Here is a 27,570-nt window from a genome sequence, read left to right as displayed (position 1 = left end):
AAGAAAAAATAGTTCACAGACATAAAGCCATGTCAGAAATATTCCCACGAACAGTTCCTAAACAAATGGGGGAAACATAACTGTGTACAAGAAGGTACTGTACAACTATACCACAGAAGCTAGAAGAAGAGGAGATAGTGACCCAAAAGAGTAAACAGAGGCCTGGCCACACCCAGCCCACACTGGCCCAGAGCAGAGCTGTCTCACAGGCCATTACTGGGAGGATGAAATCAGCCATCACTCCAATAACCCGAAGTAAAAATAGCCCAGGGAGGAAGGGAGAAAGTAATGAGGGAAGACAGGAGCCCTCCAATGTGCATCCTCCACCCAAGTAAATGTTAAGAGATCTAGAGCACAAAATTCAAATTCCTCTCACTCTGTTTTAAGTTGGGATTTACAGGTTCACTGTGACCTGAAGCTTTAGTGTGTATGTGCATGCACATACATGAACCTTCCCATAAACAGTGGTGTGTATGAACCACCAGGGTTCACGACAGCGATGGGAATGCCTCATCCCACATCACCAGTGCAGCTGCTCCACAGAGGGGAGGCTTCTTCGTGCCCACATGGTACACTGACCACAGGGAGCTAAAATCTGTATGCTCTCCATATGCAGCAGGTTGTGTAATTGTGGGGGGAAAAATCCCTACAGCCAAAACCACAAAGCCAACTTCTGTTCTGCAAGCCTGCTATTATTCATCCTCTGAAAGACCAAATAATAAGAAAATGTATTAAGCCACACCTTGAAAGTCATGACAGCATGGCATGCCACAGCTTGATGGGAGCATTACAAAAGAGATCCTGAACCACGTGTGCTAATCTAAATCACCCCACCTCAGAGCTGAGTACTTTCTGTAGTCCTCTAGCAGTGACCTCCTACAATCCCACCTTCCCTAATAAAACCTTAACGAAAACCTCACAAATCATACACTTAAAATAAATATACATTCATTCCTAAGATTGCTTCTTGCTATGTATGTGTTTTAACTTATTTGTCCCTACTACTCTCCTTTTTAAGTCTATAGAGATCACAATTTTCCCCAGAATCTAACCACAGCCTCATGAAGTAGCAATAATGAGCCCAATTTACTGCTTACGCTAAGGAGCTTTGAAGAGAAATTCACAGAAGGCCATGTTTGCAAATAGAAACCTTTAACGAAGAGTCACAACGTATCTTAAGATCAATACATGCATATTCAAAATTAACATGTACAGAGAGCTCCAAAAGCATCACCAAAACTCACCTGCCCATTTGTATCCAGAAAAAAAGGGGGCAGGGGAGACATTAATAGAAGTCTCTGAGAGGTTATTAAAAACCATGGCCATCTCCTACAGTTCATGTTTAGAGGAATCCCAGACTGCTATCAACACATACTGGAGCCCAGTATACACCTAGAGTATCATTTCCTGCAATCTTAATTTCAAGCATCACTTCATATTATATGTAGGAACTTGGTTTTTCTTTGCTTTAAACCAAAGCAGCACCTCATTATAAAACTATTTCAAAGTTGTCAAGAGACTAAAGATATAGGAAGGATATCCATGTCCCACTAGGCTCCCCAGTTCCCAGACCCATGTTCTTCTATGCCACACTGACCCTAAGGGCAAAAATATAGACACTTTTAATACACAAAAATCCCACACAGTACATGTGAACCCATCACTTATAAAACTCATTAACACTAAGTACTTCTAATGGTTGGGCTTAGTTTATGCCAATGTCACCTCCTCCAAAATAAATTAATATTTTAAATATTAACATTAAATATTAATATTTTTAAAATATCTTATTGATTGATGAGAGACACACAGAGGCAGAGACACAGGCAGAAGTCTCCCTCAGAGAGGACTCCTGCGGGGAGTCCATTGCAGAACTTGATCCCAGGATCACACCTTGAGCCGAAGGCAGATGCCCAAACACCAAGCCACCCAGGCGTCCCCAAAATAAATTAATATTTAAGGAGCAAAGCCTCATAGACCATATTATAGTCTGGGAAAAAGACCCTAGAACCTCCTCCAAAAATTACCGCTTCTTCCCAACATGGCAATTTTTAGAGCAACTTCTTATACCTTAATTCCTATACAACTGGCAAAAGAACAAAATACTAACACAAGTGAAAACCAAATCTTAAGATCCAGGTGGCTCAGGAACTACATACAGGTCTCCCTTAAATGACATAAATGAAACTCAAAGCTTCTGTGGTTTTTAAAAACCAAAATGGATTCACAGAGCCTTCTGTGGATGTGGAACTTGAAGAGAACTATCTGAACTCAGAGGTAGATTAGCCATTCAAAAGTTTATTTGGGGCTTTACTGGCTTTGAAGCAAAATAAATAAATTAGTAAGTCATTCTTAAATGTATCCCTCAATCTATAGAATAAAAACTCAAACTCCCAAAACACATCATGGTGCTCCAGTGCCTGATCTCAGTTGACAAGCTGAGGTGTCCTCTCAGATGGCCACCGTAAAACCCACCACATGCAATTGACATTAAATTCAAACTCCCACTGTAGAATCAGGTAAGCAGTTACAATACTGTAATGTATTATTGTCCCTGCATTTTCTCCACAGAAATAAAAGTATCCGAGTAGGTGGGCGCCTGAGGGGCTCAGTTGGTTAAACATCTGCCTTTGGCTCAGGTCATGATCTCGGGGTCCTGGGATCAAGACCCACATGAGGCTCCTTGCTTGGTGGGGAGTTTGCCTCTCACTCTCCCTCTGCCTGCCACTTCTCCTGCTTGTGCTCTCTCTCTCTCTCTTAAATTAATAAAATCTTAAAAGAAAAGTATCCAAGTAGAAAATTAAATTTCGACTTCATGAAAAGATTCTCCTTTAAAATATAACCAACAACTCTGCCAGTAAAAAGGTATGTGGGAACACTTATCAAATTTGTTCCCCAAAGGCATCCATCTACTATTTCTGTAGTAAGATGGTCCTATTGTATAATATCACATCAATCTGGCCACTGAAGTAAAAATCAGATGTTAAAATAAGTCAGTCATGAGCATCCGAGAGGAAGTAAAATATAGGGGAACTGGGAGTTTTCCCAAGGGAAAAAAGTCAAAATATAATGGGAAACAACATTTTGACAGAAACTCACTTTACTGTAACCACTTTCAGAATCACACGGTCCATTATGACAAGATGTACCCCTAATATACATGGCTCAGACACATGGAGACCCAATGTCCTCAGCAGAGTGGAAACAGCTGTAATGTGACCCAACACCTGCATCCTCACCAGTACTGAGCCCTTATCATTAGAGCTCAGGACCTACCAAACTTATTTTTCCTCCTAGAAGCCAACTAGAAAATGATTCTTTCCAGGCTTACTCTTTCTCTTTTCACACCCTCCGTCCCACCCTCCACTTATCTACCATCCTGGGATTTCCTGTTAAAGCAAATTCTAAGCTTTGTCTACAATATTCAAGAACAGTCAGAAATTCACAGATCTATGTTCTCCCCCATATTGGAGAGAGCTCTCTGGAAGAATAAAGTCAGGAGACTGGGAAGACCAGTAAGGTTGAAGATCACATATAACAATTTTCAGTAAAGATCCTTTATTTCTACCACTTATTTGCATTGCTTAGATTCTATGCTGAAATTTAGTCTAGTCCATACTTGAAACCTGCATTGTTTGGGGACATCTTCTTAAGGTCTCATCCCACTTACCATTCAAAAAACCAGTAAGTCTCAGTCTTTATGACTTCACAGGAGGAGGAGAAGAAGAGAAGAGGAAGAAGATTAACTTAAAAATCTCTGCTCAGGTGCCTGGATGGCTCAGTCAGTTGAATGTCCAACTTTTGATTTTGGCTCAGGTTATGATCTCAGGGTCATGAGATCAACCCCTCGTGAAGGGCTCTGAGCTAGGCGTGGAGTCTACTTGAGACTCTTTTTTCCCCTCCCTCTCCCCTAACCCCCTCACAAGTGCACGTGCTAATAAAATCTTTTTTAAAAAAAAATCCTGTTTACTTTAACAATTGCACTTTTGGGAAAAACTTTTGTGAAAAGTGGATGATTACTAAGCAAATCATAAAATGCCTGTGCCTGCCCATGCTCATAGATAGCATCGCTATAATAATCTCTTCATCCAGGGAAGGCACACCCAGAACAGAGTTCACCATTTTATTTAATGATTCGGTTAGAGAAAAACTGATGTGATTAGTGAAGCATGTGGAACTAAACCTCAGTAACATCAGTCTAATGGTCTCCATAATCACACAATTCTTAGTAAACTGTCAATTCCCAAAGTCAATCTATTATAAAATAAATCAAGATTACCAAGAGAATAGTAAGTCAGTTTACTTACCTTGTGCAAAGGGAGCACAAGAAACGCTCCTCCCCCACTTGCTTCTATGATTATGGCAACAAATCTGGGATTGACAGCGCAAAAGGAACTATCCCAAGTCACTCGAGAAACCCGGATGTCATCATAACACTGGTCATTTTTCACTGCTTGTCCAAATACATGCCGAAACTTGCTCTGTCGTACCACTCGCCTCATTGTGTCTGTGGAAGAGCAAAAAGTAGTACATTAATCCAAGGGGGAAAAAAATCAGAATGATACAGCATTTTGTCTACTCTCCTAAAAAGTAGCCAAATGGCAAATCCAAATTTCCTTTAGCAGCACATACCCAGAGAAAACTGCAAAATGCATCAGGGAAAGAATTACAAAGAAATGAAAAATTCCTAATTCAAGATCCAGAAACTGCTCATCAGTTTTAATTTCAGGAGAAAGATCAAGGCAAAGAATGAAAGAAAATTAGCCTTTCAGGGTTGGGTGGGGGAGCTGAAAGACAATTCACTCCAACCTTCTTCTTTCATAGATAAGGAAACTCCAAAGTGAAGTTATCTGGTGAATTTGAAGCTAAAGCAAATCCCCCACAAAAATTATGATACTATGGCTTTTTCCTCAGTCTGCCAAGGTACTTTTTTCAGTATGTAAGCATTTTCCCCAGATATTGGCACTCTGCTGAGGACTGTGCCTGCTTACGAGTGTTTCCATAAGACCGGCTACGTGTAGTGGCAAATTCAAGAGACATAAGCAACAATCTTTGTCTTCAAGAGCCTTCCGGAATAGGAATAATATCAGAGCAATGTAAAACAAGACTTCTGGTGCTAAGGGCTAACAGCAATCTAAGGCAACAGAAAGGTCAAAAGCCAGATCTTAGAAGAGTAGCAAAGATTTAAATAAAAAGATTGTGATAAAAGTGCTACTATTTAGGATGACAAGAGGTCTAACTAGCATATATTTCTTAAAGATTTTATTTATTATGAGAGACACACACACAGAAAGAGAGAGAGAGAGAGAGGCAGAGACACAGTCAGAGGGAGAAGTAGGCTCCATGCAGGGAGCCTGACAAAGGACTCAATCCCAGGACTCCAGGATCACGCCCTGGGCCGGAAGGCAGATGCTCAACCACTGAGCCACCCAGGAGTCCCTCATATTGGGCATATTAGATAGAAGAAGCTAGAAGCAAGGTGCTGGCTGAACTATGGGAGTAAACCAGTCTGAGAAAGTTCCAGAATGATTACAGCAGTAGTAGTCAGAGGAAAGGAAAAACTCAGGGAGGGGAAACAAAATCAGGATGGGTTTTCATGTCAGAGCTGATCATTCACCACAGCCATTTCCCAAGTAAGTAGGGGACTGGGGAAAGGGGAAGTGACACCAAGCTGCTGTTCCTGGGCTTCCTCATGGGTCACTTCAGACTCCAAATTCCACTAGGTATCCCAGAGACATATGCATGAAAGCTTCATGGTTTGGGATCACCAGACCTCACCTAATCCAGGTTTCCTAGACTGCAGCCAATATAATTTTCCTGTCTGCTAATATGCAGGACATTCTGTTCATATTGGCTAGTATAGAAGGAGCCTAGAGAAGACAGAAGAGGAAATGGAACATGGTCAAACCTGCCAATTCAGCTGAAAACCAGTACTCCTGATCATCATGCACAGAGGAAAGCTAACACCTGTCTACTTGTGCCAAATAGGACACATGGTGGGCTGTTGCTAATTCCTTCCCTCTGATTGTCTTCTTCATGGCTCTGGGCCCACTGGTAAATGCAGAGGGAGATCATTTATATTTGCCAGAGCCTCCTTCTACCCTTCCAAGGCATGTGCAAAAGTGGCCTCTTTCCAAGCCTGGGGCATGTGGCTGGGCTGAGGCAACAAACGCTTGGCAGGCAGCTGAGCACCCGTGTTCCTCAGCCCAGCTGTTGCCAGACCTTTCCAGCTGACTACCAGGACCATATATTTAGAGTATCTGGTAGAAGAAGATGGCAAATGATTTGCTTCCACTTGGCCAGAGTCTGTTCATTTGTGAAACAGTATGAATATTTCTCAAACATGAATGGATAAGACAGCTTCCATGAGGTGGTGAAAACCAAAAGAAAATCACATCCATACAAAAGTCAATGTACAACCAGCTGGTCTCAGGATCCACTTCCCTATACAACCATCTGTACAAGTTAGTAAAAACTGGAATCCCCACTGGTATCTTCCAGTGAGTGTTTCAAAAGTTAACAGAGACGAAAGGAAGGATTGCACCGTATGTTAAAAAGAGTTGTTATTGTTATTTCATATATAAAGTTTTTACAGATTCAAAACATGAAAATTCCAATAGAAAATTATACAAAGGACATGAAGAGGTAATCTACAAAAGAAATACAAATGAGGGACGCCTGGGTGGCTCAGAGGTTAAGCACCTGCCTTCAGCTCAGGGTGTGATCCTACCTAGAGTCCTGGGACTCAACCCGCATTGGACTCCCTGCATAGAGCCTGCTTCTCCCTCTGCATATGTCTCTGCCTCTCTCTCTCTCTGTGTCTCTCATGAATAAATAAATAAAATCTTTTTTTAAAAATTACAAATGATATTTATCTCCACTCTTTTCTGAAATCCTAATAAAATGCCAGTAAAGGAATAAAAGTAGGTAATATGAAAGGACAGAGAAAGAACGCTGGAAAGAAGCCTACAAAGGAGCAAATGTGGGGGTGCCTGGCTCGCACAGTGGTGGAGAGTGTGGCCCTTAACCCAGGGTTGTAAAAGTTCGAGCCTCACTTTGGGTGTACAGATTACTTAAAATATATATATATTTTTTTTTTTTAATTATCATTTCTATCCTTTTCTTTGTCCTTTCTTTTCATCCTCATGGTTTCTTCTCTTTCTTGGCTTCCTTACTTCTTTACTTATCTCCTCCCAACCCCTGTTTTGACTTACTACCTTCTTTTTTTTTTTTTTAATTTTATTTATTTATTTATTTATTTGTTTGTTTGTTTATGATAGTCATACAGAGAGAGAGAGAGAGAGAGAGAGAGGCAGAGACACAGGCGGAGGGAGAAGCAGGCTCCATGCACCGGGAGCCCGACGTGGGATTCGATCCCGGGTCTCCAGGATCGTGCCCTGGGCCAAAGGCAGGCGCCAAACCGCTGCACCACCCAGGGATCCCTATATATATATATTTTAAAAAAAGGAGTAAATGTGACAAGAAAATCTGGGAATACAGAATGCAATGTGACTGACTGAAGTGTGAATGTTCTGCACTCAGTTGAGTGCCCCAGGAGGAGAGGCTCACAAAAGGATGCCTGCCAAGGCCCACTGCAAATCCCAAGAGCACTCAGAGAAAAGCTGTATGTCTCTAGACAGGGATGTGGAAAACAGGCTGCAGAGAAAATTGACTAAAAGCCTACATTAAGAGCAGCTAGGGGATCCCTGGGTGGCGCAGCAGTTTGGCGCCTGCCTTTGGCCCAGAGCGCGATCCTGGAGACCCGGGATCGAATCCCACGTCGGGCTCCCGGTGCATGGAGCCTGCTTCTCCCTCTGCCTATGTCTCTGTCTCTCTCTCTCTCTCTCTCTGTGACTATCATAAATAAATAAAAAAATTTAAAAAGAGCAGCTAGATATTCAGATACCTTCCTTCCAGTGCTGCACGATCACGCAATTGCCCCAAGCCAGCCTCAGCAGAAGCCAGGCTGTTGGCTCTGGATAAAACAACACCTAGCAGAGGTGAGCACAGGTATGAGCAGGTACCACTGACAATCTGGGTCTGTACAGTGAAGCCTTGGGCCATTGCTCCTGGGGCTCCCAAAACAACTAGCTGCCAAGCCTGGATACCACTCACCCACTCTACAGGAAATGAGACCTCACCTGCCTCTGTGAGCTCTACCACTCAATGGGCCCTTCCACCCACACAAGGCATCAGGTCAGCTTTTTGTGCCTCCCCTGAATTGTGAATGGACATTTGAAAAAGAACTTTTTTTTTTTTTTAGATTTTATTTATTTATTCATGAGAGACACAGACAGAGGGAGAAGCAGGCTCCACGCAGGGAGGCGGATGCGGGACTCGATCCCAGGTCTCCAGGGTCACGCCCCGGGCCGAAGGCTGAGCCACCCAGGATGCCCCTGAAGAGGACCTTTAAGTAAAAAATGAAGACAGGGCAGCCCCAGTGGCGCAGCGGTTTAGCGCCGCCTGCAGCCCGGGGTGTGATCCTGGAGACCCGGGATTGAGTCCCATGTCGGGCTCCCTGCGTGGTGCCTGCTTCTCCCTCTGCCTGTGTCTCTGCCTCTCTCTCTCTCTCTAGCTGTGTCTCTATGAATAAATAAATAAAATCTTTAAAAAAAAAAAAAATGAAGACAATTTTTCCTCTTTACACAAATAGGCTAGATACCATCTAATCTCACCAACAATATGAATATTAATATAAACATGAAAAGTGCTTTGAATGTCCTCATTGAAAGACATTATGTAAATCTGCTGGCTGACGTCCACATTAAAATACCTTTAAAAGTCATTTCTATATTACTCACAGTGACAACTTTTATCCTGACCACATGGAATCAAAATGATATACAGGTTCTTTTGCTACAACCAAAGAGAAGAGTGTCAGTTACATAGCACAGTGAGAAAAGGCAGTAGTACTTATACAGCACTATGCTGAATGAGCCAGGTATGTCCAAGTGGAATTTGAAGGGCAGTGTGAGCCCATTCACATCCAAGGCCGAACCTGTCCTGGGCTCAGCCGCCCACATGTGGCACAGTTGCTTTTACTGCACACAATAGAGAAAAGCAATTAAGAGGGCAGGCTCCAGAGTCAGACAGCCTCGTGAGTGAGAAGCAGAGCTGTATCATTTGTTTCCTGGCCAAGATTCAGTATGGCAAGTTAGTGTCAGATTCTCTATCCGAAAATGGGTACAATACATATGAAGCTATTATTAAATAAGCACTTGATGTGGGGATTGTAGCAGGAGATTAATACGTCAGAGCACCTTGTTTGGTTAGAGACACATAACTATGAGGTAAATGTCAGCTATTTACGTGGTAAATGTCAGCTATTGTTACCATCCTAGAACTTGACATATAGCCATTCGGATTAAGATCCCTGTTTTGCCATTTATTAGTGAATTATTTAACCTTTCTGAGCTTCAGTTTCCTCTTCTATAAAATGAAGGGAATGACACCTATAAGAAGAATTAAAAACATCTGACTAAGCCCAGGTCCAGAAGGTTTCACCACTGAAGCCTATCAAATATTTAAAGAATACCAATTCTTCACAAATGCTTCCAAAGAACAGAAGAGGAGGGGACACTTCCAAACTAATTTTATGAGGTTATTATTACTCTAATACCAAAAATCAAAGAAATATATCCCAAGAAAATGAAACCAATATGTCTTATGAATACAGATGCAAAAATCCTCAACAGTATACTAGATCAAACCTAGCAACCTATGAAAAGGATTATACACCATGACCAAATGGGATTGTTCTAGAAATGCAAGGCAGAGTCAACATCTGAAAATCAAATAATGTAACATCAATTGAATAAAAACAAAATCAATCATCTCATACAGATAAAGCATTTGACAAAATCCAACACTTTCATGATAAAAACCCTCAACAAAGTAGGAATACAAGAAAACTTACTCAAAACAAAAACAAAACTTCCAAACAAGACAAAATTCCCACAACACAATTTTCAATGATGAAAGATGCTTTCCCTCCAAGATGGAGACACAGACAACAATGTCTAATCTTACCATTACTATTCAGCAATGTGCTACAAGTTCTAGCCAAAGCAATTAGACAAGAAAAATAAAAGGCATTCAGATTGTAAAGAAAGAAGTGAAACTATCTCTGTACACAGATGACATGATCTTACATATAGAAAATCCTAAGGAAGCCACCAAAAAACTATTAGGATAAGTTCAGCAAGGTTGCAGGATAAGAGATCAAAACACAAGAATCGACTATTTCTATACACTCCTAACAATCTGGAAATGAGGGACGCCTGGGTGGCTCAGCAGTTGAGCATCTGCCTTTGGCTCAGGGCATGATCCCAGAGTCCCAGGATCAAGTCCCACATTGTGCTCCCTGTGGGGAGTCTGCTGTCTGCCTATGTTTCTGCCCCCCCCCTTCTCATGAATAAATAAATCTTTTTTAAAAAATCTGAAAATGAAATTAAGAAAACAATTCCATTTACAGCAGTATCAGAATAAAATACTTAGGAATAAACCTAACCAAAAAGGTAAAAAACGTGTACACTGAGAACTACAAGATACTGCTAAAAGAAATTAAAGAAGATCACAATTAAATGAAAAGACATCCAGTGTTGATGGATCAGAAGACTTAACATTAAGATAGCAATACTCCGGGGAGCCTGGCTGGCTCAGTTGGTAGAACATAAGACACCTGATCTCAGGATTGTGAGGTCAAGCCCCACAGTGTGCATAGAGCCTACTTAAAAAAAAAAAAAAAAAAAAAAAAAGTACAATACTCCTCAAACTGGAAATTAAGAGATTCTAAAATTCATATGGAATTGCAAGGGACCTCAAAATAACCAAAACAACCTTGAAAAAGAACAAATTAGGAATATCCATACTTTCTGACTGCAAAACTTACTACAAAGCAATGAAAATCAAGACAGTGAGGTAGAAGAACAAAGATAGACATATAGATCAATGGAACAAAATTCAAAGTCCAGAAATAAATTCATACATCTTTGGTCAAGTGATTTATTTTCTTCCTTCCTTCCTTCTTCCCTCCCTCCTTCCAAGATTTTTATTTATTTGAGAGAGAGAGAGAGAGAGAGAGAGAGAACGAGGATGAGCAATGGGGAGGAGGCAGAGGGAGAAGCATACCGTGGGATCATGACCTGAGCTAAAGGTAGATGCTTAACCAACTGAGCCACCCAGGTGCCCCTGTCAAGTGATTTTCAACAAGGGTGCCAAAACCATTCAATGGGGAAAGAATGGTCTTTTCAACAAAAAGTGCTGGGACCATTGGATAGCCACATATAAAAGAAGTTGGACCCTGACCCACACCATATAAAATGATTAATTCTAAAAGGATCAGGGGATCCCTGGATGGCTCAGTGGTTTTGGCAACTGCCTTCAGCCCAGGGCATGATCCTGGAGTCCCAGGATCGAGTCCCACATCGGGCTCCCTGCATGGAGCCTGCTTCTCCCTCTGCCTATGTCTTTCTCTGTGTCTCTCATTAATAAATAAATGATTTTTTAAAAAAATGGATCAAAGACATAATCATAAAAGAATTAAAACTATGAAAGTCTTAGAAGAAAACAGAAGTAATCTCCATGATCTTGAATCTGACAAAGGATTCTTAGATATGACACAACCAAAAGCACAAGCAACAAAATAAAAAGTAGATAAACTGGATTTTCTCAAAGTTAAAAACCTTTGTGCTTCAAAAGATACCATCAAGAAAGTGAAAAGACAATCCCCCAGAATGCAAGAGATTTTTTGCAAATCATGTATCCGATAAGGCACCTGTATCTAGAATACATAAGAATTCCTACAATTCAATTAGAGAAACTTAGTATATGTATTCATAAATATGTGAAACTTTCACCACAGATTTTAGAACATTTTCATACTTTAGAAACTCTGTACTTGTTAGCTGTAACGTTTTATTCCCCTGTGTCATCTCCCCTCCCCCAACCCCTACTAAGCAACCAAAACTGAATTCAATTTAAAAGGGAACAAAGAAATTGAATAGATTTTTTCAAAGAAAATATACAAATGTCCAATAAGCACATGAAAAGATACTAGACATCATTAGTATTAAGGAAATGTAAATCACTACCACAAAGAATACGACTTCATGCCCCACTAAGATGGCTAAAATCAAAAACAGAACAAGTATTGATGAGGATGCAGAGAAATGAGAACCTTCATACACTTCTAGTGAAAAATATAAAATGGTAGAGCTGTTCTGGAAAGCACTGGTGGCAGTTTTTGAAATGATTAAACAGTTACCATAGATCCCAGAAATTCACTCCTAGAAATATACCCCAAAGAACTGAAAACAGGTATTCAAGTATCTGTACATGAATGTTCTTAGCAGCATATTCACAATAGCCAAAGGGTAGAAACAACCAATAGGCTGGATACCCTTTAGATGAATGGGAAAACAAAATGTGGTATACAATTAAGTATTATTTAGCAATAAAAAGGAATGAAGTAGTAATATATGCTACAACTTGGATGAACCTTAAAATTATGCTGATATAATCACAAAATCTCAATCCCCAAAGTCTACATAGTATGATTCCATTCACATTGAAGTCCAGAATAGGCAAATTGACAGATATAGAAAGTAAATTAGTGGTTGCTTGGTGGGGGGTAGGGGAAGGGAGATGACAACAGGGGAATAAAATGTTACAGCTAACAAGTACGGAGTTTCTTTCTGAAGTATGAAAATATTCTAAAATTGACTGTGGTGATAGTTTCACGTATTTGTGAATATGTATACTAAAAACCATTGAACTGTATGCCTTAAATGGGTGAATTGTATGATATGTGAATTACAGTCGACCCTTGAACAACATAGGTTTCAACTGCATGGGTACACTTGCTGATTTTTTTTTTCCAATACATACAGTACAGGACTGTAAATGTATTTTCTCTTCCTTATAATTTTCTTAGTAACACTTTCTTTTCTCTAGTTTACTCTACTGTAAAAATGCAGAATATAACATATAACATACAAAATATGTGTTAATTGACTCTATTCTTGGTAAGGATTCTGGTCAACGGTAGGGTGTTAATAAAGTATTTGGGGAGTCAAAAGTTATATACAGATTTTTGACTGTGCAGGGTGTCACTGCCCCTAACCTCCATGTTGTTCAAAAATCAACCCTATATCTCAAAAAGATGTTTTTAAAAATATCTGTCAAGTGGGATGCCAGGGTGGCTCAGCAGTTGAGCATCTGCTTTTGGCTCAGGACATGATCCAGAGTCCCACATCAGGCTCCCTGGAGGGAGTCTGCTTCTCCCTCTGCCTGTATCTCTGCCTCTGTGTGTGTCTCATGAATAAATAAATCTTTTTTTTTTAATTATGTTCTCCTCATAAATACCTCAGCATGGTACTTACTATACTTCAATTTCCCCTCAAAGGAAAAAAAAAAAAAAAAAGACCTATCTCAACTTCTCAACTCCCCTGCATTTTTTAAAGATTTTATTTATTTATTCATGAGAGAATAAACAGCACATCTTATCAATTCATCTGTGAAGGACACTTAGGTTGTTTCCAATTCTTGGCTATTATAAATAATGCTATAATGAACATGAGGATAAACACCCAGAAGTGGAATTGTTGGATCATAAGGTAGTTTTACTTTTAATTTTCTGAGGAACTTCCATAGTGGCTGCATAAATTTACACTTCCACGAAGATTTCTAATGAGTTGATAATATACTCCTGTTTTTGCTTCAAATAAAGAAAATCTAAAAGCTGACTACTGACATTTCCAATGCTTAACAGTTTATCTAAGGAAGAAAAAAAAAAAACCACACACACAAAATTTTCTTTACATGTTGGGTCATCATCTTAACCAAGAACAAGCTGTTAAAAATAAGGTCTATCTCTATAGTTTAGGGACTTATTTTAGTTTTTAAAGATTTTACAAGTAATCTCTAGACCCAACATGGGGCTTGAACTCAAAACCCTGAGATCAAGAGTTACATGCTCTACCGACTGAGCCGCCCATGTGCCCCAAACTTATAAGTGTTAGAGGAAAGTTTGCTAAAAATCATACTTAGAATAAAATTTGCATCTTACAGCCAGTTAATAATCTTCAACCTCTACGAGAGTGTAGTCTTCTGGTCCTGCCAAGCTACACCTAGAAAATTTATTCCATAGGCCATACAAGAAATGTGTTGGGTGTTAGGATGAAAAAATGTAGACAAGACAGGGTGTTTATACTGTAATGGTACCAAATAAAATACACTCAACACACCTGAGTAAATGTTACTACATTTTCTCTATTCTCTACTTCCATCAATCTCATAAAAAATTACCACAATTTTGACATTTTCCTGTTTATTGAGAAGTTATCTGTTTAAAGATTCCAGCAGATGTATTTCTATGGTTCATATGAAAGGAAACACATCCTGCTAGGAACACATACAGGAAAACCCCTACTAGTAGTAAAATCCTGCCCAGCACATTTGCTGAGACTACTCCAGAGCATCAATTACTCCAGTGCTCACAGAGTGTTCCCTAGCCAGCACCAACTGCAGGAAGACTCCAGAATATCCCAACAGGGAAAGAGCATGTTCCCTCTAAGTTGTTGCTTTAATGGCAGGCACTTTTCAACATGGGAGAGATTGGATGCATTATTTAAGAGAAACTGACAAGTAAGATCGCAGATGAGGATATGTCCTAAAAATCAGCTTTTAAATGGCAATACAAAAAGTTAAAACTGCTTTTAAGAATGTCAGAGTTCATTCTAGAATATGTAAGCCTATGTAGAATACACATTCACAGGAGAGCACACACCCAAAGCAAATATGGGAGGTGCTCCGATTAAATACAAAAATTCAACATTCATCATTTCTGGATATGAGATGGCTGAGCTGTTTTGATTTTTTTTTTAACTAATTTATTTATTTATTTATGATAGTCACAGAGAGAGAGAGAGAGAGAGAGGCAGAGACACAGGCAGAGGGAGAAGCAGGCTCCATGCACCGGGAGCCCGATGTGGGACTCGATCCTGGGTCTCCAGGATCGCACCCTGGGCCAAAGGCAGGCACCAAACCGCTGCGCCACCCAGGGATCCCCGGCTGAGCTGTTTTGAATTTTCTTTTCTTTTTTTATTATTATTTAAGATTTTATTCATCCATTCCTGTGAGACAGAGAGAGGCAGAGACATAGGCAGAGGAAGAAGCAGACTTCCTGCAGGGAGCCCAATGCAGGACTAGATCCCAGGACCCCGAGATCACGACCTGAGCCAAAGGCAGATGCTGAGCCACTGAACCACCCAGGCGCCCTGTTTTTTCTTAAACAAAAATCTACCAGTGACACTCAAATTCATCTGACAAATCATTCTCACTGCATCCAATTCCTTAATTAACAGATTCATATGTGACACATTCCAAGAAAAAAATATGCCTAATTTACCTACTTTAATAGAAGTTGTTTTAAAAAAGAAGAAAAAAGGGGCGCCTGGGTGGCTCAGTGGTTGAGCGTCTGCCTTTGGCTCAGGTTGTGGTCCTGGGATCTAGTCCCAATTCAGGCTCCCTGAAGGGAGTCTGCTTCTCCCTCTGCCTGTACCTCTCTATGTCTCTCATGAATAAATAAATAAAACCTTTAAAAATAAATAAATAAGAATTTTAAAAAGGAAGAAAAAAGGCCACATGCTACATTTCTTTAAAAGCACAACAGAAAGTCAGATACACAACAGACCTCATTACACAGCAGCTATGGCTCAGAGATGTGAACTCCCCTAATGACACTGAGGTGCTGGGGAAAAAATGGTTTTTCTCTAGAAAAATAGCTGACCACTTAAGACAACTGACTACAAGTATGGAACAACCTTGATGTTGGTTCAATTTATTATGACATCAAGAATGGTAAGAACAAAGGGGGGAAATTCATCCTTATTCCTGCCTTCCAAGTAGTTTCCTTCCATTACCATTATTCATCCAGGTAATAGGCAGAATGCCAAGAAGGAGGCATTAATTATAAATGTGCTTTGTTTCAATTCAATGATCCATTATCATTTTAGTTTTTAAATCTTTCCAGGAATAAGAGAAGAAAAGAAAAGAAAAGGAAAGAAAAGGAAAGGAAAGGAAAGGAAAGGAAAGGAAAGGAAAGGAAAGGAAAGGAAAGGAAAGGAAAGGAAAGGAAGAGAAAGAAGAGAAGAGAAGAGAAGAGAAGAGAAGAGAAGAGAAGAGAAGAGAAGAGAAGAGAAGAGAAGAGAAAGAGAGAGAGAAGGGGGGGAGGGGAAGGGCAGGGCAGACACACACGCACAAATAAGATCCACCAAGAAGCATCCAGGCTCACTCCTCACAGCAGCCTGGAGTGGAAAAGGTTTCAAAGCTCATCAATTCCAGGACCTTCATTTTCGGCACAGAAACATTATGTGACTTGACCAAAGATAAAAGACTTTTCTGGAGAGACACAATGACCTTGAACCACAAAGTACAGGCCAGTTCAACCTTCTACCCCCATGAACTTTCATACTTTTTCAATGATAAACTCCCCATCACACATACAATTTGGCTTTCCCACATCAGCCAATAATGCCACTCAGAGATCTTTTGTGGGGGTGCTGCTTCGACAGTTCAAGGTTCCACATAGCCTGCTTGTGTAATTTAAGTTTGAAACTGCATTTGCTCACATTTTATAAAATATAGAAACTGGCTGTAAACATTCAAAGACAGAGAGACAAACAGCATTAAATATGCCAAAAGAAGCAAATCTTTACTTCTGATTGAAAACCCTTAGGCTTAATGCCAGAGGACTATGCACTCTATTGTCTAAGAAACCAGCACAAAAAGACATGGGTAAAAAGCTAGAAATCTATATCAAGGACCATTTCTCAAAGGTGAGGTAAAATGAACAGGTTTGTACTTTTTAAAGCTTTCTAAGCAAAGAACTCTTTCATCTTTTGCAATTTTGTATTCATTTTACCAACTTGCTACAGAGAGAAACTGAGGACTACTGACATCTACATAAACAGTCACTGATGACCTGAAGTAGAAGGGGAAGCTATGAAAATGACTGTTAAAAATGAAGTCTGACAAGAAATGAAATGAGCTATAGAATATAAATCAAGGGTATCCCTGGGTGGGCTCAGCCTTTGGCCCAGGGCGCGATCCTGGAGTTCCAGGATCGGGTCCCGCGTCAGGCTCCTGGCATGGAGCCTGCTTCTCCGACCCTCTCTCTATATCTATCATGAATAAATAAATAAATAAATAAACCTTTAAAAATATATATATATAAATCAAATCACCACAAGGTGCACTTCAAACATCTTAACAATTTCATGTCAACTATACCTCAATAAAGCCAAAATTTAAAAAAAGAAATGAATCAGCACATGAGGGACACCTGGGTGGCTCAGTGGTTGAGCGTCTGCCTTCGGCTCAGGGCCTGATCCCAAGATCCAGGATCAAGTCCCACATCGGGTTCCCTATGAGGAGCTGGTTTCTCCCTCTGCCTGTGTCTCTGCTTCTCTCTCTGTGTCTCTCAAGAATAAATAAATAAATCTTAAAAAAAAAAAAGGTAATCAGCATATGAACAGCAAAATACCAACATATAAAGGTCCCAAATTCAAAAACTAAAAATTTTCAAATTAACTCTCTCTTGCACTAGAGAAACTCATTATTAACTAAAAGATGCACTCACTAATAGGACCTGTAACTCACTTAAGATATAATAAATAATGACATTACAGAAATATTACAGTTGCTAAATCACGAGATTATAAGGTTTTAGAGGTCATCTCTGGCTTTTCAATGATAGAAATATATTTTTGTTATTGCACCATCAAAATAAGCAGATTCTTTTCCTACGATCATATACAAAGATAATCTGTTTACTATCCCTCATACTCTTCCAATTTGCTGCTTATCACCAGCATCTGCTTATATACAACCACCTCTCCCCATCCTGGAGCTTTGAAAAAGAATTGCGTGAGAAACCTCCATCACAGAGACAGAGGCAGGCCCCCTACCTGCCAGAAGAACACTATGGATCAGATTCGAGGCTGCTGCCATCTCCCTCAAGTGCACCACAGGAGACTAATCTCAGAAGCTGAACCTCTTCTCATCAAAGAGCCAAATTAATCCCAAGAGTTCTCATATCAACAGCAGAACTTTTACAAACATGACTGACCCAGCAATCTCACTTAAAAAATTAATGATGAATGTGTTTTGAAATACTCTTTCTATACCAATGACCTACTTCTCTTATCAACAACTGGTAAAAAGCACACCACGTATGACTGTTCAAACTTGTTAAGTCTGTTTCTACCGCTTAGTCAGATGAAGTTACTCTTGGTATAAAATTCTAACAATTCTTTGCCATTATACTTGTACTAGGAAATGAAATTACTGGACTCCCAGATCTTTTGGGGGTCTTTAAAAGACATTTTTGGGACGCCTGGGTGCCTCAGCAGTTGAGCATCTGTCTTTGGCTCAGGGCGTGATCCCACGGTCCCAGGATCAAGTCCCACATCAGGCTCCCTGCATGGAGCCTGCTTCTCCCTCTGCCCATGTCTCTGCCTGCCTCTCTCTCGTTGTCTCTCATGAATAAATAAATAAAATCGAAAAAAAAAAAAAGACATTTTTATGAACATTCTCATAGGGCTGGTCATAGGCAAAACTAGCAATGTCAAAAGACAAAGTAATCACCTTTCACTGAATAATCTGTCTTCCCTTTTTAATACCCTATACCCTGGGCGGTAAGTAAACATATACTCCCGACAATGTTTCAAGGGAACAGAGAGAAGGAAAACTCTGGCTTAGATGTAAGACACAAGTTTATCCTGACATAGTCCCTTAACCACTAAATTATTTTTGTACTATGGTTGTTGGTTTCTTCATCTATAAAATGGACAACTAACAAAAGATGTTATTCTAGGGATCCTATTATAATCTAAAGCCTACAAGTGGAAATGAAATGCTTCTTTCACTGGGATCCAGTCCACAACCCATAAAAGACACACAATTCACTGAGAATTTAGTTACTAGCACTCACAGGGTTATACACACAACACATACACTCATCTGTGAATACTGAGTAGGTCTTTAATCCTTGTCATTCATCATGCATTTATTCAAATATTTATTAATCTTTGATCACATGCTTGGCATCATGCTAGACATGGCAGACAATAGTGAGCAAGGAGACTGGCCCTAGCTCTCATGCAGCTTACAATCTGCTGGAAGAGATGCATCATAATCAAATAGTCCCACTACTATTAATGTGCTGCTGTGACAAATGTTGGGAAACAGAAAGTGCGCCCAGAGGGAGTCAAAAACCAGGGCAAAGAATTACCTTAGTAGTAGCTCCAAAGAGCCTTCTCTCTGCAAGTAGTGTTTGAAAGGAAAAAAAAAAAAATTAGGGGAAAAATTCAAATTACTTATTGTACCTTTTCATATTAATAACTAGACTCATGGGGGATCAAGACCTCCATTCTTGAGGAAAAAACATCATACATCCCATCTCACCAATAAAATGAAAATACCTCCAGGGAAGTGAGACAAACAAATAAAGCACTCTTTGAGGAGGAAACAGTTGGGTTAAGTATTTTGGGAGTGAATATTCCATTACAAGAAGCTTTTAGTAGCCTTAGCTGGCAAAACTGTAACACAATCCCCCCAGTTCTATTTTCATTCCAAACTGTATGAAAATTTGAAAAGAAAATCATAGTCAATTCTTTATGTTAAATTAATTGGACTATATAATAGTAACTAAAAGAGAAATTGTATATGCCTCAAAAGAAAGTAGAAAGAATCCTCTTTAAAGTATTTTGAGTAGAAGACTAGCAGAAAAATAGGTGGCTTTCCATCCCTCATATTCTTTTAAAAGACAGCATTTATAATAGACAAGCAAGAAAACTACATTTATAGTAGTAATCTCTAAAAACTGCCAGAAATACATACACACACAAATGCAATTACAAAACAATTTTTTTTTTCTTAAAGGTAGGCTCTATCCCAGCATGGGGCTTGAACTCATGACTATGAGAGCAAGGACTTCTCTGGACGCCTGGGTGGGTGGCTCAATCAGTTAAGTGTCTGACTCTTGATTTCTGTTCAGGTCAGGGTTGTGAGACAGAGCTACAGCAGGCTACACACTGGGCATGGAGCATGCTTAAAATTCTCTCCCTCCCCACCTCTCTGTGTGTGCGTAGGCTCCCTTGCTCTCTCCATCGCCCTCTTTAAAAAAGAAAAAAAAAAAAAAAGTTGCATGCTCTACCAACTGAGCCAGCCAGGAGCCCCTACAAAGCAATTCTTATGATCGTTTATCATAACTACAAAACAATTCTTTCTTTGAAATCACATATCACAATTACAAAACAATTTTTTGTGATCATGCATCACTAATATACCTTGAGTTTTCAAATTTTAATCCTGCACCAATAAACCCCCAAATGATCCAACAGTTGAAATGGTACACAATATGGCCTATCTTACTATACCCAGTTCTTGTCAATTTTCTCAAGTCAAATGAATGCAAACACATTAAAACCTTGGAGCCCAGGAGCTCCTGAAAAGGGCTGAGAGCTGTCCGTGATTACCCTGGGGCTGGCCTGGAGTCCCCTCAGGGTCCACTAGGGACACTTAGCAGTCAGTCAATGCATTAAAGGACAAGAAACTTAAGAAAGGGAAGCTCAATTTTTTTCATGACTACCTTAACTTCAAATCCTCATTTTGATACAAATTATGGTTCTTCTTGTATCTATTTTAACAAAAACTCACAAGACAAAAGCATGCTTCCAGGGGATGTTACTTTAATTGTTTCTAAAGTCCAAGTTGCAGGCACCTGTGTGGCTCAGTCAAGTGTCTGCCTTTGGCTCAGGTCTATCTCAGGGTTCTGGATTGAATCCCACATGGGGCTCCCCACTCAGCAGGGAGGCTGCTCCTTCCTCTCCCTCTGCCTCTCCCCTGGCTTGTGCTCACTCTTGCTCACTCTCTCAAATAAATAAATGCATGACGGCCCAGGGCGCGATCCTGGAGACCCGGGATCGAATCCCACGTCGGGCTTCCGGTGCATGGAGCCTGCTTCTCCCTCTGCCTGTGTCTCTGCCTCTCTCTCTCTCTCTCTGTGACTATCATAAATAAATAAAAATAAAAATAAATAAATAAATAAATAAATAAATAAATGCATGACATCACAGTTATGTGTGATGATGGGCTGATTAAAAAAAAAAAGTCAAAGTTGCTAGCCAAACTACAAAACAAAGACCTAGAAACCCCAAGCTACCAATATTTTCAACTTATTCAAGTCAGTTAAGTACATTTGCAATGAAGTACCAGTATGTTAGGTCACCCTGTTTTTCATCAGAATTCATGCTTTAAATAACCAGAGCTCCAAAATGTTCTTTACAAATAAAGCATGTTTCAATAAATAAATGTGTACATATACACACACACTTTGCTTACAGTATTTATAATGAAAATTATGGGGTTAGATTACTGTAAAATTATTTAATAAGCAAATGTTTACAATTAGCAATCCTTCCACACCACAGAAAACGTCCCCTTCACTACTTTCGTCTTCTAATAAAATGGGAAGACCGGCCATCTCTATCACAAGTGTATCACGTAAAACTGAAATTCAATTATTTAACTAACACTTACTGAGCACCTATGTGCCAGGCAGCATGTTGGGGAATGGAGGCACAGAAAATGTAGGATATTCCCTGCCTTCAGAGAACATGGAAGATAGCAGTATTAGTGTTCACTTTCACAAACTGAAAAATAATTCCCTACAGATATTTACTTTTAAATTTCTACTCATTTAATCCAAAATATAATCATATTAGTAGAGAAATCATGAACACTAGTGACACCCACAAACTACATGTTCACCTACCTTTGTAACTCCTATCTAAGCTATGTTTATATTTTATATCCATAGAATGTATATTCTGTTATCATGACTTCTCACAACCTGGGCCATATCTTATGTCCATCTGACATTCGTTCTCTTCTATTACACCTATTCCAAATCAGCCAAGTGCTATTTTGTACACCTTAGGGCCTCAGCCCATAGATACGGACTCTCCAACACCTTATCCTCCCAACACCCATGGAGCTCAGTCCCCACAGAGAATTCAATATCAAGAATTACACTTGAGGAGCACCTGGCTGGCTCTGTCAGTAGAGCTAGGACTCTTGATGTCAAGGTTGTAAGTTCGAGCCCCATATTAGGTGTAGATATTACTTTAAAAAGGGGGGGGGGATATGCTAGAGAAAGGTTATAACATTTTTTAAACTATTACACATTTTAAAAGCAAATAAAATAATACATAAAAATGTTTGAATGATGGGACGCCTGGGTGGCTCAGCAGTTGAGTGTCTGCCTTCAGCCCAAGCTATGATCCTGGAATCCTGGGATCGAGTCCCACTTCAGGCTCTCTGCGCAGAGCCTGCTTCTCCCTCTGCCTATGACTCTCTCCCTCTCTCTCTCTGTTCGCTCATGAATAAGTAAATAAAATCTTTTAAAAAATAATGTTTGAATGAGTTCTTAGAAACCAGACAATCCAAACCCTTCAAAAAGGTAATGACAAAAGAGAGAGATCAATTATTTCTCATTGTTTGAGAAAAAAGGGGCTTTCTGGTAAGAGTTTATAAGGGAATAGAAATAAAAAGATCAGTGCCTAGCTCTAGCCAGTACAAGCTGACCCAATTTATAGCCATTACCCTGCCCTGATCCACTGCTCAAAGGTCACAGAAACCAAGTCATTGGCTTAAACCTAACACCCTTTCATGAGTGGTTTCCAAAAGGGAAGAGAAAAAAAAAAGGGATCATGAATGTTGGGAAGGGGAGAAAGAAAGAAAACTTAGCAAATTAAGTATCTCAGAGGTAACAGAAAGAAACTTTCAAAAGCAGGCAAGGCCTCTTCCCGATCCCAGGTATCAGAACTAGCCTCTCTGTTCCCAGGTATCAGAACTAGCCTCTCTGTATGTGCTCCCCCGATCCCACATGCCTTATTTAACTTTCCCCTTGAAACCTTGTTATGCAGACTGAATGCCAAAATTTCAGAGAGATGATCTATTCACAGGAATCTCCTTTTAAAAAGTATTAATATTGAGGCGTCTGGGTGGTTCAGTTGTTTAAGTGTCTGACTCCTGATTTCAGCTCAAGTCATGATCTCAGGGTCGTGAGATCAAGCCCAGAGTCCAGCTCTGGGCTCAGTGTGGAGCCTGCTTAAGATTCTCTCCCTCTCCTCCCTCCAAGCTCACGTCCCCTCTCTAAAACAATAATAATATTTTTAATATTGTACCTCTGAAAGGGTAAAGGGATGTGAGGAAAATAACATAATTAAAGCCTATAGTCATCCTAGCACTGATTAACAGTGGTAGTCCTGTAGTGACTATGGCCATCCAGGAACACATTAGTAGAAATGAATTTGAACCATTTACTTTACTATTTAAAGGAGATCAGTTTAACCAGGGGGAACAGAAGTGTCAAATTAAGAAAGGAGAATGAAGCACATGGAGGGCTGCCAGAGCAAGAGGCCCCAAGATGCCAGCACAGGCTGGTAGGGGTAGAACGTGGTACCTTCCCTCTGTTTCACAGGACTCCACTATCACCATTAAGAGGCAAAAAAACCTGTGCTACGAATTAAACAGATTTCTTCAGTCTAGCCTGGGAACTTACCCACCACTTATAATACTGAATCTATACCACAAACGCCATTTAAGTTCCAAATAACGGAGTTCAACTTTGGAATACAACCCAGTTCCGGATTGAGGACTAAATGTACACAGTGCCTACAAAATGAAAACTGTATCTGGGCTCTCAACCATTCAGTCTTTAAAAATTGCATGGTTCACCACCATTCTTTACAGGTAATATGCATTATTTTGTTCCACTTGACAATGTAATTCAGCCCAGTGTATGCAAGGTATCTCTATACTGTACAAGAACAAAATGAAAGCCTCAGTGTTAAAAAAAAAAAAAAAAAAAAAAGCCACCCAAAACTTCTAACTTATCTTTTCTTATAATAGCACTCCAAAGCAGCAATGGCTTGAATAAGAAAGAAAGCCTAAGATTACTCTATTTCTAAAACAGACAACATGCATCTTATTAAATACCACCCCAAAGAGCTATGGCCAGCACTCCTTGGCTGAGGCCCCTCTCTTACTTGCCAAGAAAAACTAGGATGACAATGTTAAGCTAAATACACTACTAGCCACAAAATTAATTCACCACCTAGCTTGTAAAGTGATGAGTCTCCCAATAAATCCTTCTGCTTAACGGAGAAGACAGCTCAAGTTTACACGTGTTTCTCGGTCACCACCACATAGCATTTGAGTTTTTATATTCGTAAAATAGCCTCAATTCTTTAAGTTCCTAGGAATGAAAGGAATTAGAATCTTTAACTAGAAAAGAATGCTTGACCATTATGAAAAGGAATTTAAGTATCTTTCATATGAAGTAAGCAAATAATGGTGATTAAACATTTGTCCTAAGGAGGGGGTGCTTATGAATTCTGTCAAGAACCCCTACAATATCAAGAGTGGACAATACCCCCTCAAAGGCTGCACTCTCCCAACACTTCCTTTCCCACATGTGTTCATGGCCTTTTAAAAACTGAAAAACTACAACTCTGTTGATTCAGGATGAAGACCTCAGCAGTTCTCAGAATATGGAGACACACATCTGGCTCCACAATGGGGCAAAACAGGCTCATGCACCAAACTGCCATGTGCCCAGATTCCCAGTCTTAGTTCTGCGGAGACAGAATGACCACACTGTGAAGCTGTGATCAACCTCTGCTAATCCTAAAGGGTTTTCACTATGCCTGTTACAATCAGTGTAGTTCCAGTACCTGGTATGTGTTGCTCCTGTCAAAATTAACGTCTCCATATGCATATGGCATAATGGTGCTGATTATTCTGGCAAGATGCAATGTGAAGGCCTTTGGAGTATTAATTGGTCTTTGAAACTTTCGAGATAAATTCCCACAACCACTGCTTACTAATGGTCAGATTAGAAGACTGAGGAAATAAAAAAAGGGATTTTTTTTTTTTTTTTTTACATTAAAACTAAGAAATCAGGGCTCCAGGATGGCTCAGCCAGTTAAGTGTCTGCCTTCAGCTCAGGTCATGAACTCAGGGTCCTGGAATCGTGCCCCACATCAGGCTCCCTGCTCAGCAGACGCCTGCTTCTTCTCTCCCTCTGCCACTTCCCCTGTTTGCACACACTCTCTCTCTGTGTCAAATAAATAAATAAAATATTAAAAAATAAGAAAAAAAAGAAATCAAATCTATAAAAGGCTTATCCAAGAGGTTCAGTATTTTTGAGTTTCTGAAAAATACATTGAAAAAACCCTGAAAATCTGGACCAAGCTTCATAGTATAAAATACACGTACAATCTAAAGATGTGAGAAAACACACAACCATTGGTACAAACTACTGATAGTGGTGATAAACAGAAGAGGCAAACTCTGTAAGCAGATCTGGCAAAAGACCGTGCTGGAAGGTTAAGAGGGAACTAGTGCATTCGGTCAAGGACTAAAAAGAGAAAGCACATCAGGTTCACACTGTTTAAAAAAAAATTTTTTTTTTCCACAAGACACAACCGACGCTAAAAATGAATTTCACACAACACATGGAAGGAGGTGGAAAGCAGTTGGGGGAGAAGGGATGGAACAGTTAAGTTCCTGATCTTGGGCAAGTCTCTCATGCTTCTATGACAATAGTCCCCTCACCCGTAAGATGAGGAATAGACCAACGAGGTACTTTCCACTCTGGCTGTGATTCAGAGTCACCGGGGAGAACAAACCCAGGCAGCTAGCTGTATTTATAAAGGTCTACAGCTGATCCCCACTGGGCAGTCAAAAATGAGGTCCTCTGGACTTGAGAAAAATAATACACCCAACACCCTAAAATGACATAGTCTTAAAAAGGTGATGACTGGTGCTGTGTACGATCCATTTTAATAATTAAAAAAAATAAATGTAGACAATTTCATAACCAAAGGGGGAGGATATGTATTGTGAAATTATTGCCTTCATTGGTACAAAATATAAGCCTCTCTACACCCATTTGTATTCCAGTTTCTCTCATTCTGACCTTTGCATTAAATTAATTTCTCTTTACTGTGGAAAACAGTCCGAGGAACCGTTTTTGTTATTAATGTGAAATCCAAATGACAGGCCCAATTTAATATCTCATGAAGCTACTGAGGCTCTTGCCCACACAGAATGTTCGTTTTATCACAATGCTGCCATTCACATTGTAACCCCGATGAGGGTCTCAGACACTGTAGCTCAATATTCCCAACCCTAAAAAGATCAATTTTCTCCAGGAACTAAATATTTTTTCTTAAAATAGATTGAATACAAAGGAGGCCTAAATAAGAAAACCTTGTCTAAATAGACATTTCCAATTCAGACAGAAGGCAAACAAAACAAAACAAAACGAAACAGAAAACCCAGCCTCATCTTTAATATTACCTTCCTAACCTACATTTCTTCCCCCTTCGGTAATTCAACTTTGATTCAAAGTCTAAAACGCTGAGGTAGGAGTGGAAATCCATACGTTAATAGCTTAGTTTCAGAAATAAAATATATTAAACTTAGTCTGTTTGATTCTCCCTAGTTCCATTCATTAAGAGTGAAGACAGAGGGAATACAAACTTAGTCACAGCCTACCCTGATAGCCCAGCAAGGCATCATTAGCATCCCTATACTACAGAAGAGAAATCAGGCTCAGGGAGGTGAGATAACTGGCAGTCACAGCTAATTAAGAAGTAGAGCCAAGAGTGAAACCCAGCTCAGTCTAGCTCTAAAGGCCTGCATCTTCCATTGCCTCAGTTTCTCTAAATATAAAACTCTCTTAGAGCAAAAAACTACAAAGGTAGGAACAGCTCACTGAGCCTAAAGAGACAAATTTGAAATTATTTTTTTTTCTTTACTACCTTACCATAATCCAATCACTTCAATGAACACACATAAAAAAAGAAATGTTCCCTAAATGGCCAACCGGTTTCTCCTAATTCTCAAGATACTAAGTGAGGGAGCCTGAGTGGCTCAGTCAGTTGAGCATCCAATTCTTGATTTCAGTTCAGACTGAACGCCAGCCACATCAGGATCCTCACTCAGCAGAGAATCTGCTTGAGGTTCTCTCTCCCTCTTCCCCCTCACCCAGACACTTGTTCTCCCTCTGTCTAAAATAAATAAATAAATCTTTAAAAAAAAAAAAAAAGAGTATTTTATTTTTCTTTTTTTAAGATTTTATTTATTTATTCATGAGAGACACAGAGAGAGAGGCAGACACAGGCAGAGGGAGAAGCAGGCTCCATGCAGGCACCCTGATGTGGGACTCGATCTCAGGTCTCCAGGATCACGCCCTGGGCCGAAGGCAGGTGCTAAACCGCTGAGCCACCTAGGCTGCCCAACAGTAGAGTATTTTTTTTTTCAGTAGCGTATTTTCAATGAAACTATAAAGAGTGAACATAGGAGCACAAAGCATAACTAAAGACTAGTAGAGTCAGATGCTCTGAGAGAAGCAAGAGAGCATTAACAAAAGAATGAAAGACAAGAATGCATGTGCCCTGAAAACCCAGTTTACACCCATCATCGGGTGTACAC

At 39.9% G+C, this 27,570-nt stretch overlaps 1 protein-coding gene across 4 annotated transcripts in view; it reads right to left on the bottom strand.

The window, feature by feature from the left end:
- The window catches only part of CORO1C (coronin 1C), a 76,927-nt gene that overhangs the window by 43,968 nt on the left and 5,389 nt on the right, over positions 1 to 27,570 (bottom strand). Inside the window, exons 1-3 of one of the 4 annotated variants that reach the window (XM_072802946.1) lie at positions 19,295 to 19,318; positions 8,811 to 8,856; positions 4,308 to 4,507 (exon numbers count right to left, since the gene is read on the bottom strand). In XM_072802946.1, the coding sequence (XP_072659047.1) occupies positions 4,308 to 4,502 (195 nt within the window). In that variant the 5' untranslated portion in view covers positions 4,503 to 4,507; positions 8,811 to 8,856; positions 19,295 to 19,318. Of the gene's footprint in view, positions 1 to 4,307; positions 4,508 to 8,810; positions 8,857 to 15,694; positions 15,714 to 19,294; positions 19,319 to 27,570 lie in introns of those variants that run through there. The other 3 variants (XM_072802947.1, XM_072802945.1, XM_072802944.1) reach the window with 3 other exon arrangements.

Source organism: Canis lupus, chromosome 27 (assembly GCF_048164855.1).
Source record: "Canis lupus baileyi chromosome 27, mCanLup2.hap1, whole genome shotgun sequence".
Classification (NCBI taxonomy): domain Eukaryota; kingdom Metazoa; phylum Chordata; class Mammalia; order Carnivora; family Canidae; genus Canis; species Canis lupus.
Note: the sequence above shows the minus strand (reverse complement) of the source record. Positions and strands in the feature narration are given on the sequence as shown.